At 40.3% G+C, this 18536-nt stretch overlaps 2 protein-coding genes across 3 annotated transcripts; both read left to right on the top strand.

Moving 5' to 3' along the window:
- Window positions 1–2279: 2279 nt before the first annotated feature.
- On the top strand, window positions 2280–5325 carry LOC121685343 (neurotensin receptor type 1-like). Its single transcript, XM_042065812.1, has 3 exons — window positions 2280–2381; window positions 3288–4247; window positions 4346–5325. The coding sequence occupies exons 2-3, from the start codon at window positions 3371–3373 to the stop codon at window positions 4738–4740; spliced, it is 1272 nt and encodes a 423-aa protein (XP_041921746.1). The 5' UTR covers window positions 2280–2381; window positions 3288–3370; the 3' UTR covers window positions 4741–5325.
- Window positions 5326–5662: 337 nt separating this feature from the next.
- On the top strand, window positions 5663–17029 carry arhgap19 (Rho GTPase activating protein 19). 2 transcript variants are annotated; one of them, XM_042066290.1, is made up of 11 exons: window positions 5663–5856; window positions 8472–8725; window positions 10250–10330; window positions 10847–11056; window positions 11386–11612; window positions 11732–11818; window positions 13354–13410; window positions 14268–14453; window positions 14600–14692; window positions 14812–14907; window positions 15186–17029. In XM_042066290.1, the coding sequence occupies exons 1-11, from the start codon at window positions 5813–5815 to the stop codon at window positions 15255–15257; spliced, it is 1407 nt and encodes a 468-aa protein (XP_041922224.1). In that variant the 5' UTR covers window positions 5663–5812; the 3' UTR covers window positions 15258–17029. The 2 variants fall into 2 exon arrangements, with proteins under 2 accessions (XP_041922224.1, XP_041922225.1); XM_042066291.1 differs by lacking the exon at window positions 5663–5856 and adding an exon at window positions 6059–6177.
- Window positions 17030–18536: the final 1507 nt, after the last annotated feature.

Here is an 18536-nt window from a genome sequence, read left to right as displayed (position 1 = left end):
GTTATTTCAGATGGGCTACAACAAGGTAGGCAAAATTGTGGTGCTTGTCAAAACCTTAGCGCAGATGGAATAATGCTTATAGGCTGGTGTTAAAGTGCACACGATGTTTAAAACCATACACAACGGTAAATTGGAACAAAACTAAAGGTAACTAGCCTTTATAGGGCTGTATAAAGTTGTCCAAATTAATAGGTTGTAATTAGGTGTTGTTGTTGTAAAGATATTGCATGTAGATGTACTATATAGGCTACTACATTTTTAGTTGACCAATGCACGAACAAAACCGGGAAACAGACAAATATTATTAAGGCTTTGAATGTTTCCATCTGTGCACAGGGTGTCTGTAGATCGGTGTGCATAGCATTCATTCCTGCAGGCCAGTGGCCATGCGTGCGCCCTTAAAATAGCATCTGAATTTGCGCCACTGACTTTAGACCAGGAGGTTCCTGGTCTGTGGCGGAGTTGTTTTCTGTAACTGCAAAATATCAACAGGGACCGTTTGCGCCGGAACACGCCCCCCACAAGTCCCCCTATGGGGGTCTGGGGGCGTGCAAGAAAATGTTGTATATTTTCATGTTTAAATGCATCAATGCACTTTGACAAGTAATTCAGAGGTTAGACTTGCTTATTTTTTTATCTATGGATGGAAATATTTGTGCTGCAGCCTAAACTATTTTGCACTTCAGAATTTTAACCATGCACACACACAGGTGGAATAATGATACTGCATATGTTCACAACCACAAAGCATATTTGCTGAGTTTCACAGTTAAGAAATGGTCAAAAATAGTGTACATTTCAGCACTCTATGCAGAGGTCACCTGTGTTGTTCAGCTTGTTAATCTAAGAAAAGCTAGTTATCTTGGTCATTGTAATGGCCATCTATACGTGCTATATTATTTGTTGATTACGAGGGTAGGGGTGTCTGGGGGAAGGCATAAATACCAATACAGCTAAATCGGCTGTCTATCCTGGTCAATACAGGTTGTCAAAAAATCTATATTTAGACAGATCAATCAGTAGCTGACTGTGGTCACTGATTTTGCATCTTTTTTTTATCTTTCTATCGGGAAAAGTGGAGGGGATTTTTTTTTTTTTTAATTTTTAACATCTGAGGTGTTTGTGTCCCTATCCATTCTAGAGTGATGGTGTTGGATGCTGGCAAGATAGTGGAGTTTGATTCACCTAGTGCATTGTTCCAGAAGCTGGGGCACTTCTTCTCTATGGCAAAGGATGCTTGAATTACCTCTCTTGACTATAGTGCACTGTAAGTGTGACGAGATAGAAGACCTGCATGTAGGATCTACACATTGTAGTACTTCATATCGCTGTATCTTTTTTGTTTGTTTATCTTCCACATTTGTACCACTGACATTTCCGTTTTTAAAATGATTTATACATGTCACATTTAAATTGTCCATTCGGTATCAGGCTGATGTGATATATTGTCCAGTGTTTTGCACAGTTTTAGCCGAAGCTATTGTGAAATCTCTTACTTTTGTACATTTATTTTATATTTAAATAAACATGCTGTCCATGACTGGAAAAAACAATGGATTTCCTGTTTCATCTATCCAGTAATAAATCATATTGTCACTGAATGAATGAGGAGTTTTAAACACCATCATATGGACTCATTATGAAAAGACTATGGGATATCATGTTGGTTGCCATGCTAACCATTGTTTCTGCATCAGTTAAAAGGGCCAAGAGATTCATATCTGGTATGCCCATAATTATGGCAATATCATTTTAATGACCAGCACTCAGTGGAGGTTCATAATTATAAATTATTATCCAGGAATATACCATATTTCTATCAATTATATTATTTTGCCATGTTTATGGAAGCCAAATGGCTCTGTGACTAAAGTGTTAATATAGCTTGTGTCAAGGAGAATTGAGAACTCCCATTGTCTAATCTGATCTCCCATGGAATGACAGTTTGAGATATTGAATAATTTTGATAATAAGACAGTAGCATGCTAATATGACACCTCAAAACTCATGGTCATCTCTTACATAGACATGGGCTGACACAGGTGCACATCTGAGCATATGCATAAAGCATGGACATTTGTTTCCAATGCTGGGGGTGAGACTTCAAAGAGTAAAATAAACAGAAGGGGGGGGGATTTTAAAAAGTGCCTTTGTGTGTGGGTATAACGTTTGAGTGGGTATGAGAAGAGGTTTGCTGGCGCTTTTATAGGCAAAGACAATCTAGGTGGCGGATTGAAGGAGGAGGGAGTAAGAAAATGAGAGAGAGAGGGGCTGGTAGCAGGAGGAGGAGGAAGGAGCAGGGAGACTTTCATTCTATTTCATGGACTCACACCAGCAGGAATCTTTCCCTTTTGATAGTGGAATTAACAGGGAACCGTGCTGTAAGTATGTTTTGTACAGTTTTCATCTTTGTTGCAGTTAAATTATGATTGATTAAATGTTGAGTATCAATAACATGTTTCTAGTGTTTGGTCTGTGAAAATTAGGTATAACACATTTTGTGAACCCAAGGTTGCTTTACATGTGAAGAAGACAGAATAAGGGGGAGACTACAGTAGAGAGGGCATACACTCTTTGGATAGCATCAGGTGTTAATTATCAGGGTTGAGACAGATGAAGTGCATCCTTCCATATAACTTCTCATTACCTCTTGGAATGGCGTAATGTAATACATTGCCTGCAAACACAAAATGCTCCTTTGACACTATATATAACATATTGTGTTGCAATGTTGAGACCCTGATGTTGTTCATTCATTTGTACTATGAAGACATTTTGCTACAATAATTTCTTGAACATAGATATTTGTTAGGGGAGATGGCTATTCATTTACATAACTGGATATGGCAGTCCATGTTTATTTAAATCCTTGTGTAAACAGCACCATCCTTTTCACATTCCAATAACTCAGTTCAAAACAGTCTGTCTTGTCTGTCTTTATGCTCAGTTGGATGGATATGAAGGAAGCAGTAGTACTAGTCAGCGCAGCATATGCCCTTAGGCATTTTAAATTAATTTTTAGACATAAGAACATCTCACCACCAGGGACTTTGGCAGAGAAAATGTAACACTGTCCACAATGTGAAATTATATTTGATCAGATTATGAGGAGGAACGAGATCTAGACATCTAGAGCTATTCTTTGCCTTTTTATGACTTCAGTCCTCCCCAATATGAGGCTGCCGTGCTCTAAAATGTGGATTTTCTTTCTTTTTTTCTCCAATAAACTGTGAATTCTCTTCTCCCACCAAACTGAAAATATCTTTGTGTTCATTATGCTCCCACAGGTTCTATGGACAAACTAGCAAGCATCTCATGCGTTGGCTGTGAACTCTGCATATAAGTGTTTTTTTTTTGTAAATCCAATTCAATGAAGGCCATTGACATGGATGTGATCATGAATGACACAGAGCCTATAATCCAGTTCTATTGCAACTATACACGGGGCTCTGAGCCTCCGGTCTTTGTTGGTGCGATGAAGAGCGAGCCCTACCACATTGCCATCCCTATGACCATCTTCTATTGTCTGCTCTTCATCTTTGGCGTCCTCCTCAATGGTGTAAGCATCCTGACGTTGCTCATGGACACACGGATGAAGGCCAGTGCCATCCAGCTCTACTTGCTCAACCTTGTGATCTCCGACATCATGCAGCTGCTCACCATCCCCATCACGCTCTACCGCTACTACTGGGAGATCTACCCGTGGCGGCTGGGAGGGGCGCTGTGCAAAGCCTACTTCATGGCCCGGCAGATTTACTGCGCCACCACAAGCTGGATCATCCTGGGTTTCACCATGGAGCGCTACATAGCTATCTGCCACACCATGTGGTCTGTGTCCAGCCTGCAGAAGTCGCACTTGCCGTACCTGCTGGCCTTGGTGTGGCTGTTCTCCCTGGCGTCTGCGGTGCCCTTTGCGCTGGTCTACAGCCACGACCGCGCCTGCATCATGGATTACACCGCCCACTCCCTAGACAAGCTTTTCAAAGCATCCACGATGTGTGAGATGACAGAGGCCAAGCCCTATCTGCTGTACAAGACAGCCATTCTGCTGAGAGCCATCCTCTGTTTCCTAGTGCCTCTGATCTGCATTTTGGTCCTCTACATCCTCATTATCAGCCACCTCAGACAGAACTGCCACCAAAGACAGGCCATGGGCCTGACCAGGACAATGGCCATGGAGAATAACGTACCCTGCCATCAAAATGGGAAGCTACTGTGTCAAGAGAAAAGAGCTCTACGGCTTATGGGTGAGGGTAAAATGTCTAATTATTCTACAGCTGATTTTTAGCATTTGTGTCTTGGTTTGTTTCTCAATTTGTTTCTTGTCTTGTGTTTTTTTCAACAGGTGCAGTGGTGGTGGCGTTTTTTCTTTGCAATTTCCCAGACATTGCCTCGTCACTCATGCAGGCTTACCATAGCGTCTGGTCCACACATTTACTCAACATTTATACCGTGGTCAAGACCTACTTCTCTGTGCCACTGTGGTATGTAAACAGCGCCCTGGACCCTGTGCTCTTCTGCATCTCCTCCAAAACCTTTCGAAGGGCCTGCTGGATGACCCTGAGGTCACTGAAGCCCAGGTGTCCAAGGATGTTGCAGAGTAACCGGCATGCACTGGTGACCAGCCATTTGAGTCAGACATCTGGGAGTGCGTCGTGCCGAGAGGCAAGTGAGCTTAGGATAAGGCAACTAGAAGCAGAAAACACTCAGTTCATAGCTCTGCACAGTTGCAGAATGTAGGAACCAATGTCTTTGCGAGGACTTCATTTTCTTTCTAACTTATTTCTAAAAAGGTGATTATGTTAAACTCAGTTCAACAGTGTTAAATAAACAACACTTAGGAAGGTGCAATCTGCTCTTTTAAAGGAGAATTTCAGCGATGTTTCACATAGATCTCTGTTTCAGAGTCACAGAGTACTGTCAGTACGAAAATAAATTGGTTTTAGCTTGAGTTGCTGCAGCCAACAGCTATACCAGGCAGCTAGTGCTACGCTCTGGGGGCATGTTCATGACCTCAAGAAACAGAGATGTGAAAAATCGCTGGAATTAAAGCAACTGTGTTGTAGTGATGTGGATTGTATTCTGTACATTGTTGTTGCTCTGTGATGTTAAGTGGATAAACACTTTTCAGTCTTTATTTGTTAGGTAGGCCTATGGTTTGTTATTATTACCCTCTATATTGGACCTTTGAAGGACCTTTTATTCTATGTCTGCTGGTTATACATTGGATGTTGGGCTCAGTGTGTAGAGAAGCATTCATTTTCATTGCCTTTTTTGACTTCCCTTCTGTATATTGCCAAGGACATTGTGGTGCCTGCCATACGATCCTGAGTAATTGAATGTAGCCTTTTAATGAGTTGATGGCACCAAGCAGGCCTACAGCTGACAGTTTTTTGCAATTGTATATAATTGTATCTGGTGTCGTGTCTTATGTCACAATAAACTTCAAAAGAGAAAAGTTGCTTTCTGACATTTTAGCTTCTCGTCAAGTGCAATGCCTCCCCCTACTGGTAGCCTAGTATGTGGCTTCATACAGCGAAATTAATACTGCACATTGCAAAGTACACTATGGTATGTCATAAGTGCAAAGAGCACAGAAAATGTATAAGGTATTTATCATACGGCACAATTAACACAGCATGATCAGAAGTGTAGGCTACATAGGGTCCTAGGTCCTACTGTTTTTGAAAAGCTGTATGTCTTTCTTGGACTGGACAGACGGTTTTACTGCCACGCCCAATTTTGGTACCAAACCAATCGGAAGAAAGATAGGTGCCTTCCAAAGTAAAACAGCGGAAGATTCAAACTGAACATGGCGGCCGATAAGGATGTCGACGAAAATAAACAAATCAGGAGGTAACGTCTTTGAGTAAAGTTGTTTGCAGCCACCCAGACTATTATATTGAAAATACAAAATCTACTAATAGAGGAGTTAAAAGCCTCTATTCATACCTAAACATAGTTTCACATATGGCTAGAAGCTAGGCGGAAGTTTGCCTAAAACTACCTAGCTAAAACAACATAAGCTGGTTAAATTAGCTAGCAACAGCTAACGTTAGTTTGGATAGCAACTGAAAAAGAGAAACGTTAGTGAGGTTTGCCAGCTTATATATCCATTAAAAAAACTGTATGTCTTGACACATCGCGTAGTTTGATAACGCTGTATTTAAGTTACAAGTGAGTACTTTTCTATTTTCAAATTACTGCATGATACTAAATCATCGTTTATCATCAAGACGCAATTTAAACGGTGTGCAAGCTTGGCTTGTAAGTAACATTACGTTAACGTTAGCTAACGATAGCTGGCTAGCATAAGTTGGAAACCACACCAACCAAGCCTCACCTTGCCATTATTTGACAGTTTGCAATTGAATCTTAAGTAACGTCTGACGTTACAATTGCAATGTGTTGTAATCAACATGCATTTTGAAATTGTGTAGCTTGCTAACGTTAGCTGGGTAATTTCAAAACAGCATCAGTTGGAAAAAGTAATATCATGCCTAGCAGTGAGTTAACGTCAACCAGCATTGATTATGTAAGGAATAATGTATTGTCCGCTGCGCGTCGGGGTTCTGTTCTCCCTGTCGGGACTTATTTTCTGATAATTACCGGCGGACAATACATTATCCCGCTTATTACACGGCTACTTGCCAAAACGAGAAAAGAAACCTAACACAATGAATCTTTAAAAATGATTTTGCTACCGTTTCGTGTCTTCCGCTGACAAAATAAATAGTTCGCCACACAGACAGAACTTGACAGTTTCAGGTGTCAGTTCAGGTTTACTTTCCCTTTCAATGAAATTCCATTGCAATAAGCGAACGGAATTCTTGCGGAGGGATATGAAAGACGTTAATCAACCCGTTGCCATTAACAGCGGTGATTATATACTTTGCCGGTGATTTATATAGATTTAACATAGGCCCGAACGTTGGGAAGGCCCATTCATGTGAATGGAACTTTCTGCAGCACTCTGAAGAGCCATGTAATAACCGATGTTAAAGGAATTATCCGGAGTAAAATGCACTTTAGATCAGTGTTTCTCAAAGTGTGGTCCGGGGACCACTGATGGTCCGCGAGCAGACGTGGTGAAATATAGTATAGATGCAATATTGAACCAACTTGTATGTAAATCAAAACAGTTCTGCAATATTGCCTATGTAAGCTATGCCAGTTTAAATCATATTAATCCTCTGACACAATAAGCAAGGTGCAAAGACAATAAGCAAGGTGGTTCAGTGAGTAGGCCTATTGTGTAGGCCTACTACTCTTTTTGTAGCTACTGTAGGTGGTCCGTGAGGGTTTTTTTTTTTATTGGTTAAGTGGTCCTTGGTCTGAAAAAGTTTGAGAAACACTGCTTTAGATCAATTTACGGATGATTGGGAGTACATACGTAGTATCCCGAGGTCTTTATGTGGTCGGATAGAGAGTCCAGAATGAATTTCATCAAGCCAGTACCTTTCCGGAAATTTTGCCATCTTTGCTGCCATCTTCAGGGAGTGTGGACTAACACGCCCTGGAAATTCACAATTTCGTCGCTTTTTTTTTTTTTTTTTTTTTAAACATAGTCCAGTATTTCTTTCGAAATTGAAATTAAGTTGTGTGGACTGGACTTTTTTTTCTTTTCTTTTTTTTTTAAACGGCGACGAAATTGTGAATTTCCAGACCGTGTTAGTCCACACTCAGCAATCGACTTCTACTTTCCCCTGAGAATGGCAGCAAAGATGGCAACATTTCCGGAAAGGTATTGGCTTGATGAAATTTTTATGGGGCAGCCGTGGCCTACTGGTTAGCACTTCGGACCTGTAACCGGAGGGTTGCCGGTTCGAACCCTGACCAGTAGGCACGGCTGAAGTGCCCTTGAGCAAGGCACCTAACCCCTCACTGCTCTCCGAGCTCCGCTGTTGATGCAGGCAGCTCACTGCGCCGGGATTAGTGTGTGCTTCACCTCACTGTGTGTACACTGTGCGCTGTGTGTGTTTCACTAATTCACGGATTGGGATAAATGCAGAGATAAAATTTCCCTCACGGGATCAAAAGAGTATATATACTTATATATATAAATTCATTCTGGACTCTATCCGACTACATAAAGACCTCGGGATACTTCGGTTTGGCTTTAGGGACCCTCTACTCACTACCACGTAAGTGTAATGTTGTTTGGAACTGTAGAAGAGGTATAAAAATAGCGTTTTGTAGCTGCGAAATGATATGCCCGCGTCACTTCCAGGCTAACGAGTTTTGACTAAAAACGGTAACATCGAACTTTCTCAAAACACATCCGAATGACATGATTTGGATGTCAACTCAACATATGTACTCCCAATCATCCGTAAATTAATCTAAAGTGCATTTTACTCTGGATAATTCCTTTAAGCAAAGCATTGCAGTCTTGCAAAACTTGCATATTTCTGTTCTTACAATGCCAGAGAGATAAAGTACATCGATATCATTATTTATTTAATTTCCAGAGAAACCTTGTGCAGCGTTGTGAACAATCACGACATGAACCCAAAGGGCCAGCCTGTCATTTTCAACCCCGACTTCTTTGTGGAGAAACTTCGTCATGAAAAGCCAGACATTTTTACAGAGCTGGTGCTAAGCAACATCACTCGGCTCATTGATTTGCCAGGGGTAGAATTTGCTCAACTTTTGGGAGAGGTTGAAACAAAAATACCTGCCTCAACTGGCTTCCTCCGATCCTTCAACTTCCTCAAACGCAAAGGTATTCGCATATGAATGTTTATGCATTGTAGCGTGTTGCTCTGCTCTTTAGACCAAAGAGATGGTGATGTCAAACCTGGAAAAGCCAAGGCCAGTGATGTAAAATGTATTACATTTGTCTCATACAATACTTACTGGTGTATTAATATGCTTGGGTCATTCCACGTCAGTTCAACCAGGGCCCATGCACTTGGGTCTCAAAAAATTCTGAAAAAATTACCAGGTGTACCTATGTTACCCACAGGGGGAGGGGGGTATTGGAGTTTTTGGCTGGGCTCTGTTTAAGTCTTCAGAAGACATATTTGTACTCAACATAGGCTCTTGATTTATTTTCCTTACTGAGATAAGTAGAAACACTCTCACAAAAAGCAATAAACAGAAAATAAATCCCTTCAGGGTCTGAACAGCAGACCTCACAAGTCTGAAAAATCTTTTTGGTTATCATTTTCAGAGCACCCAAACACCTTGTGGGAATATACAAAGATTTAAATATGTTTTTCCTTATTCTCCATGATCCCTTCTTTTTGAAAACACCAATTTGACTTGTCTTATGCAAATCTTTCTTTTTTATTTTCCACTCTGAACATGGGCAAAATGCCCCATTGACATCAATATGTTTTATATAGTCACCACACTGCCACCTGTGGTTGTATAGAGTAACCTGTGGTAGCTCTATACAAAACATATTGATGTCAATGGTGCATTTTGCCCATGTTCAGGGTGGAAAGTGAAGAAGAAAGATTTGCATAAGACAAGTCAAATGGGTGTTTTTAAAAAGATCATGGAGAATAAAGAAAAAAATATTAAACAAATCTTTGTATATTCCCACAAGGTGTTTAGGTGCTCTGAAAATGAGAACCAAAATGATTTTTTAGACTTCTAAGGTCTGCTGTTCAGACCCTGAAGGAATTTATTTTCTGTTCATTGTTTTTTGTGAGTGTTTCTACTTATCTCAGTAAGGAAAATAAATCAAGAGCCTATGTTGAGTACAAATATGTCTTCTGAAGGCTTAAACAGAGCCCAGCCAAAAACTCCAATAAAATTTGTATCAACTTTGAGGGACAGCTATGACCATGCAGGATTATCCAGACCAAACGTGACGATTTTGCTACATACTATTCCTATTTATGTACCAGCATGCAAAATTTGAGCCTCCTACATGGTTTAGTTCTTGCGCTGTGGGCTTGTGAACTTTGACAAAAAAAAGAGGCTGGACAAAATCGACACCCCCCTCCCCCTGTAAAACTGGCTGTGTCTTGGAAAGTATTGATCTTACATAAGAGTAATTTTACAGTGTGTCTCCTGGGTAACATAGGTACACCTGGTAATTTTTTCATAATTTTTTGAGACCTAAGTGCGTGGGCCCTGGTTGAATTGACGTGGAATGACCCGCTTTTAACTGGCACTTAATTGTTCTCATTTAGTTCTTTAGAAGTCTTTGCTATGTTCATTATGCCATGCGTCACAGCATTATAATGGTTGGCCAGTTGCATGTATTTTATTGAGTCCTTTGATTTCTGTTCAGATAAGGGAGTCATATTTGGAGCTCCTCTAACAGAGGAGGGAATAGCTCAAATATACCAACTCATTGAGTACCTCAGCAAAAGTAAGTTTAATACCCTATCTTCCCAGTGTTTCCCATACATTGACTTATTTGTGGCGGCCCACCACAGTATCAACATTGACCACCACACAATGATTTTCCAGGTTGTACTAAATTGTGCTTAAAGCTGGTTAGCATCATAACCACGCTGTGCTAATTTGTTAAAAACTGTTGCATTCAAGTTAATTCTGCAAATCTACCACCACAAATGGAATTCAATTCTGTGGGAAACACTGCTTCCCTAAGGCCTAGATTTTTTTTTTCTTTTCTTTTAGACTTTGTCCGAATGCATGACGTCACTGCTAATAGTTCATTCTCTGCTGACTTATTTTTGGCATAAATGGCTTTATTGGATGTTCTCTAACTGAGGCGAACAACTCAGGGGAGGCAGAGGGAAGAGCATGAGCTCATCGTTTATTTTTGACTCAGAATGATGTCATCTCCTGCAAAAAAAAGTGGACAGGGAATGAATGGTTGGTAAATAATAGATGCTGAAGCACTTTGCTCTGCCCCTGTCAGACCTGCATGTGGAGGGTCTGTTCCGAGTGCCGGGGAACAGCATCCGGCAGCAGGCCCTGCGAGAGATGCTGAACAACGGGGCGGACATTGACCTGGAGACGGGGGACTACCATCCCAATGACGTGGCCACTGTTCTCAAGGTCTTCCTGGGAGAGCTGCCTGAACCACTACTGACTCAACGACACTTCCATGCCCATTTGAAAATAGTTGGTACGTTCATCACATTGAAGGGAGAGAAATTCTCCAAGCCTGATTTATGTTTTGTGTGGTACCATTGAGGCTAAGAAGAGAATATATTGGGATCGTGTCATCCATGTATCAATAGTGCAGAAAAAGGCTGAAAGCTCTTTGCTTTTGCTACATTCCATGATTTTTTTTGTTGTTTTTTTTTTGGTATCTTTTGCATGAACAATAGCATTTCTTTGGGTCCACATCGTTAATTGAGGCAGATTTTAAAAGCCGGCTAGAGATACCTTACTTTTGAAACTTGAATTGCACACATGGAATTCATCCATTGATGACCTCTGCTTTGCGTTCAGAGCTCACATTGCTGGATGAGAAGGGCAACAGAACCAGCACTCCAGATAAGGAACGTCAGATCCAGGCTCTCCAGCTCCTGCTCATGCTTCTGCCCCCTGCCAACCGCAGTATGCTTAAGCTCCTCCTGGACTTACTCTACCAGACGGCCAAACACCAAGACAAAAACAAAATGTCGGCCTCTAATCTGGCACTCATGTTTGCCCCGCACATCATTTGGCCCAAAAAAGTATGTTTCAGGAGCCACATTCTCATTGCCAGACTTTCTACAGTTCTTTTAGTTGTAATTGTGTGGCACCATGCCAGTATATTTCCCGTGTTAACTGTTTTGTCTGAATTTATCGGCAGGTGCATGCAAATGATCTGAAGGAGAATATTAACAAGCTGAACGACAGCACCACTTTTCTCATCAAGCACTCTCAAAAATTGTTCAGGGTAAGGATCCATCATTCAGTACCTGGATAATTGTGTGGCTTATTTCGATGTGCGAGCCGACTTGGTGCAGCTGTTTATTTATGCAAGGCTCAGAGGTATTGTATTCCTTGGGTCAGTTTTGATGCATCAGATTTTATCCCACTTGACTGCAATGTTGGTGTGAATAGCCTCATTAAGGTCTCTGATAATGCCACATATTGTCTTTGTCATCACTATTTAACTGCATAATAGGATAGGTCGTGTTAAGCTATAAACAGTTTCTGTTTTGATATTTCTTTGTCTGCAATGCCAAATACAGAATATTTAAGGTAAGGGTCCTTGTTCCCATGTCTACTCTGGACAAACAATCCATGCCTCAATTTGCATGTGAATAGACCCTGAAAAATGTCCTTCTCTTTGCCTGACTTTGATGTCCCTCTTCCCTCTCCCTGACATACTTAGCGCTTTCAGACATACTTGTAAGACCGGAGGTTCTGCCGATGTTAAACGGTAGGGCCGTATATCTAAACGACATCACCGGTCATATGGAAGTCCGAATTTAGCCGGTTGTTCTACTACTCCCCCCCCCCCCCCCCTAGTATTTCCTCCGTACATTATGTAAATGTGCTGTGTCTGAACGAGGCGTAGAACATGCGGTTAAAATTCACACCTAGTGAGAGGGCGTGTTGGTGACGTTTCTTTTGTGCGTCCATGTGGTTAGATCTGGGATGCTTTTGGAAAAAAATAAACCATGAAAAAACGAACAACTTCACTGTTATGTTAGTATTTTGTTTGTTGCTTAAAAACGTTGTATGATGGCCTTGAAGTCTTGAGTTAGCCTACTGAATTGGCTGGTGGCTGGTACAACATTGAAAACAAATGTGTTTATTCGAAGCACACATACAAATACTGTAGGTCAATTTCAAGTGCGCACTTATGTGACTAGCCTGCGCACAATAGATTTCTCTTCTTTAGCCTACATAATGCATAGGCTACACTTCGTAAACAAAAAGCAGCTGTGAGAGGCAGCGGCCGCATATATTCTGCGTCATATCTCGCATCTTGTGAACTCTACAAGCCCCCACCCCTCACTCGACAACCACACAGAGATTCTGTAATGTGCGTGTATGTCGTTCACACATACGTCCGTATAAGGTCAGTATAAGGTCCGCAGGTTAGCATCATATCTGAATCATCCGAAGGGTAGGACCTCCGTTTGACAAACCTCCGCATATACTACGGAGGTTATATCTGAAAGCGCTTACTATCATCCAATCAGCTAGGCAGAGTGAGACCTTCTGTTCTCAATAAATTGAACTTGACATTTAGAATCCATATTTCTTCATAATTTGTTTGTTGCCCCATCTATTATTTTGTCACATAATACTACTCTAAGGGAATTAATGGAAGCCGTAAAGAATAAAGATTTGTTGGCTTTGAAAGGCACAAGGAAGTATTCTGGCTATCTTTGAGGGGGAAGGAAGGATGTATGTATTTGATGTGGATTTTCATTTCTAATGACGTGTTTTTTTTGTTGTTTTTTTTGTCCTTTGAAGGCACCTGCCTATGTCCGAGAACTTGCTAAACTGCATTTCATAGGATCAAAATCAAAGGTAATGGTTGTCATAGATTCTGCTTATGGCCTTGTTGGATCTGTGAAGAATGTACAGTAATTATATTTCGTTCTTTCTGTGCCGAGCATAGTCCACATTGTCTGTAGCTGTTGATTTTGCTATGCCTGTCAATTTGAAATTAGTGTTTTTTTTTTTTATATATATCTGTAAGTGTCTGCTAAATGAATAAATGTAATGTAGTTGTAAACATGTCCCTGACCATTTCCATTACACTTGGAAAGAAAAACATTCAATATGTAATTAGTCCGAACCCTTATCTTTAATCTTGTTCTTATAAATCCGATCGAGCACCACCATTTGCAGTTGAATTTTCATATTCTGCACATATGTTATAGCCTGGGAACACCCAGACCTTCACAATTGTACAATTTGGAGTGGGTCTAGAAAAGGTCCCACTGCGTAACTAGCAGTGAAATTAAACTTAAATTTGTTTATTAAACTGTAATCAAATCAAAGTGTAGCAATCTTGTAAACTAAGGTTTTAAATGCAGTTGTTTACTCAATTCCAAAGAAATACATGTCCATGCTAGATTAGCCTCTTGGTCAGACGGACTTGCGGAGCAAATTCCAAATTTGCTGAAAGTTTGTATGGGTATTCCCAAATTCTTAAAATTCCAAAGAGTTACTTTAGATATAATGTTCAAAAATACAAGAAACTACAAGAAGCACCTCACCTCAACTTTTTAACATTTTTGACAAATAGAACCTATATATTAGCAACCAGTGTATGCATTCCTTGTTAGCAGGCAGTCTCTAAAATGCAAAATGATTAGCAAAGCTCATAAGAATTCCTCACTGCCTGGTAAAGCTGTATGTTGATTGATGCTCTGCCACAGGATGACCTGGACCTTGCCGTGTGCAGCCCCCACCTCAGTGCCGTGGTGGTGCCAAGCAAGAGGCCGGCCTGTGTGGTGGAGAGTTCCACAGGGGGCGAGGTGCATACCCAGGAGGCTCTGCGAGAGCTCTTCAACCACGTCAGCAACATGCCCGAGTCCGCCAAGAAGAAGAAGCTTATACGCCAGGTACCACATCCATGTGCAGAGGTTACATAAGAAAACTCCCTCTCTTCTGTGTTTGTTGAACTGCAAATTTGCTTATAGCTGCTTAGCTAATGTATATTATGCATGTTTTTTATTTTGTTTTTACGTGTGTCCATTTTCTTTGCTAGTTCAATAAAGAATCTTCTGGAACTCCTGTGTCTACCCGATCAACATCGGTCAAGAAGCATAGTCGCTCTCGTACGTTCAGTGGAATGATTAAGGTGTGTATTTCAAGATCTTAAAACAATTAATGCATTTATAGGTCACGCAACATGATCCCGTTATCCCGTTTACTTCCTTTGCATGTAATTGATGGCCCTGTCCTGATGTTTTTGTGCAGAGGAAGGTTTTAGGGAATCATGTGCCAAGTGAAAAGGGAGAGAGACACAGTTCAACTGAGTCTCCTGCAGTCCTGAGCCAAGGCAAAGAGAAAGTGGTAAGTATCAGCCTTTAGGATACCTTTTACAATTTAATTTGGAGAGTGAGGAGTTCTCATTAAAAGTTGATTGATAGGCCTGCTATCCAAAGTGTATTTATGCATTTGTTCCTTATAATGTTTTGGTAGTTCTGGCACAGTTTTCCCTTCAGATTCAGTTCCATTGTTGGGGAAACGCCACTTACTATTTTTCAGAAACTTCAATACATTGTCTAAATTCTCCTTTGATGAACCGGTCCATTAGTGGAATACCTATAATTTGTGGTGTTATTTTTCAGGGTTCCACATCTTTCACAAGGACGTGTCTTTCACCAGCAGAGCAGACTGCTGTTGCTAAACTCCAATATTAATTATGGAAAAAGATGAGTTAGTCTTGCAGGGGCATGCTACCATTTATTGAGCTGTCTTTACTGTCCACCTCCCCCAAATGGACAGATGGTTCTGTTATTTGTGGTCACTGTTTGGTAGATATAACTCTTTAAGTCATATCCCAGGAGTGGTTTCAGTGTCCGGTTATGCAAGGATCACTGATGGATTGAATAGATTTCAAAATTAGTAATATAAGGTACGTTTGGGAGCCCACACATATTTTATTTGTTTTATGATTTTTTAAAGTTTTTATAATATTTATTATTTGCTTTTTTAAAACTCCTTAAGGCTTTTTGTCAAGTATACAAATTTACTATATCTCCATCTCGGCTGGATCGTTTTTCACTTTTTTTTATTGATCACCTTTTATTGACCACACTGACAGAAATGTGATAGACGTGATAATGATGCATTGGCCACTAATTGTCCTTTATGTATAGGTCTGTAATATTTATTAGGTGGTGAAGTGACCAATATTTCTTACAGCACTGGGAGAGGTCTTGAAAGCTTTGAGGGATTTGATGGTGATGCAGAATGGTGGAAAGTTTTTGTGATTATAATTGTCCTTTCAGACTGAATGGCTCGTTACTTGGAATTACAGGGAAGAACATAACATAAAAAACATCTGAGGCATTTGGCCATTTCAAACAACAAAGAGTTAGATATATTTAGAGGGTAAGTGCTTTGTTTAAAGACCACCATTTGCCTTGTGTCAGGATATAGTCGTGAAAGTGAACTTGATTTGGTGGGCAGCATAAACTTGGGTGATTTTTAACTGAAAGGATTTCTTGGAAGTTTGTGGTAAGGAAATTGCATGTGGCTCAGAAGGTTGTCAAGGTGCTTTTTATATTTTTGGGACAAGTCACCACCATATTCTATGGTGTGCATGAAAAAAAGAAAATTAAAAGCTTCATCTCATGAGGAGAAAAGGAGGTGTTATATTTGTCATGCTTTTTATTTTTACTGTGAGATATACTAACTGTTACAGATGTACTGAAAAGTCATCTTACGCATAGTGCTAGTTTGTTTACTGCATTCAGGTTCTTTAATTTATATATGTTCCTATGTCGACCTGTGCATTTTTAAAATATAATTTTTGTACCTATATTTTTGAATATAGAAGATTTGTATCATATTGGTTGTCATGCCTTTTTAAGTTGAGCTTGGAATTTGACAGTTCTTAACATTCTCCATTTTTGCTTTGGGTATTTGAGGGGTGAGGGACATTTTCAACAATTCAAATCACCTGTACATTACTTCATGAAAATCAGTGCGTGCTTTTGTATGAGTGTGGGTGTCTGCCAGTCTTCACTGGATGTAAATACTGTGAATTCTAAATCTTACCTTTTCTGATAGTTTTTTTTCCCTCAGTGATGTTTGTTTTGCCTTGAGTGTGTGTATGGTAGCTTTGAGACCACTACTCTTAAAGAAGAGCTTTTCTGTTGTATATGTACTTTTTGGGGGATGGAGTGTTTTAATACTGATAACAACTTTTAAATAGTCTAAACTTTGTTTGTATTTTTATGTATTTATTCTCCTTTTACATGTCTTAAATGTGAACTGCCATTTTGGGATCTTAATTTCAACTGAGATTTGAATTAAGTTGAGTGTAAATGCATTACTTGTGGAAAGCTTGTTTACGTCTGTAGTTTTCTTTTTTGGCCACAAGGGGAAGCCATGGCAAAGGAAAAGCTCATTCATCTGTTAATAAAACCATGAAGGCATGGATTCTATTAAATCTACTTTTGACATATTGTCTGGTTTGCTGTGCCTCTTTAACTGAATGTGATTTAAATTGGATAGAAAATATGTTATATAAAGAAATACAGAGATAATTAGATGTGCATAGAAAATTAAAGTGATTAGGCCTGATGGAAATTTATCAGAATATTTGGTTATTAGCAATATAGGCACAATTACTAACTGCGCCATCTATAAAGATTTGCTTTAGAGTAAGCCTTGGCATCTTGGTAAAATTGCAAGAACCTCACATTGTGAAGGAATGTCTCAGTGTATCATTATACCGTCTTTGCCATTTTCATGTTTGGTTCTCTAAATATATGTTCCATGTGTCTCTTTCTCGGACACCCAAGAGATGCCTGTTGTTTCTCATGTTGTCTAAATGAAAACCGACCAATGTCTATGTTTGAAAGACCAGCCAGTGCCATATTTAAAATGTGTTTACAGATAACTGGAAGTTTTATTTGGCAGCTTTTATTTTTGGAAGGTATTTCTGCAGTGATCCATTACAAGACAACGTCTTCAACGCGAGCGAGGGAAGTGTGTGTGTGTGTGTGTGTGTGTAAAAGAGAGAGAGGTCTAATAATCATAATAAAGCCTACAAACTAGGCTATAGCCTACGGTGAATTCTTATGGAATTTCCTTTGAGGTGTGTGTAGCCTACAGGCCTTCAAGCCCGCGTTGGCAACTGTCTATAGGTTGTGCAGAAATTATTGACCAAACAGTCATATCCCAGCTTCAGCCATGTGACTCAATCAGAATTTCACATTGTCCCGGGCTGGCGATGGCGTACATCCTTATGGCAACATATTGGAGAATATTTGGCGGCATAGAATATATATTTAACCATTTCAGTGCCTTTTTTAATGTCCTCCTGAAACACGCTTAGAGGGCGCGCGCACCTCACGTCATGGAAAGCTCTCCTCTCCGTAAGCTACTGTAGCCTCGCGCCCTTCCAAATGGGATGTATACAGTTTACATGTGCTCTTTTACGGCATCTCTGGGGGAAATGACGCCCTCCATTACCGGTAAATGTTGTGGTCCCCTCTTTAATTAAGCTTTTATTCTCTGAAGATCTCCACGTTTGTGACAGCTTTACTGGGCCAGACGGAGTTCTACCCCTCGGCAGTGGGAAGAAGTAGGTTATAGTCTGAGAGAATATTGGCGACTTAATTGTTGGGAGGAGAGATCCCTGACTGCAGCTCGTTTCCCTGTTGATGTGCTCCTAATGTATTTCTTGTTTTCCTGCCAGGCTATATGAACCAGGTTGCAGTGTAGTCCAAAACACTACAGTGTTTATGTTGGGGTATTTTGGCTTTTCTGGGGAAATAAGCTCGAATTTGACACGAGCGCGCTCTGCGTGAGGAAGAGTGGCTAACTCAACGTCAAGTGTAAAAGCGAGGTGTTTATATCATTGCGTGCGTCGAGAGTTAGTTACTGGGCCCTTGGCTAAATACATAAAACGTTACTACCACGTTAAACTTACTCACCTCCCAGTCATATCCACCCCGTGGATAAAA

Source organism: Alosa sapidissima, chromosome 16 (genome assembly GCF_018492685.1).
Source record: "Alosa sapidissima isolate fAloSap1 chromosome 16, fAloSap1.pri, whole genome shotgun sequence".
NCBI classification, from domain to species: Eukaryota; Metazoa; Chordata; class Actinopteri; order Clupeiformes; family Clupeidae; genus Alosa; species Alosa sapidissima.
The sequence above is the reverse complement of the archived record's forward strand: the minus strand, read 5'-3'. Positions and strand labels throughout refer to the sequence as shown.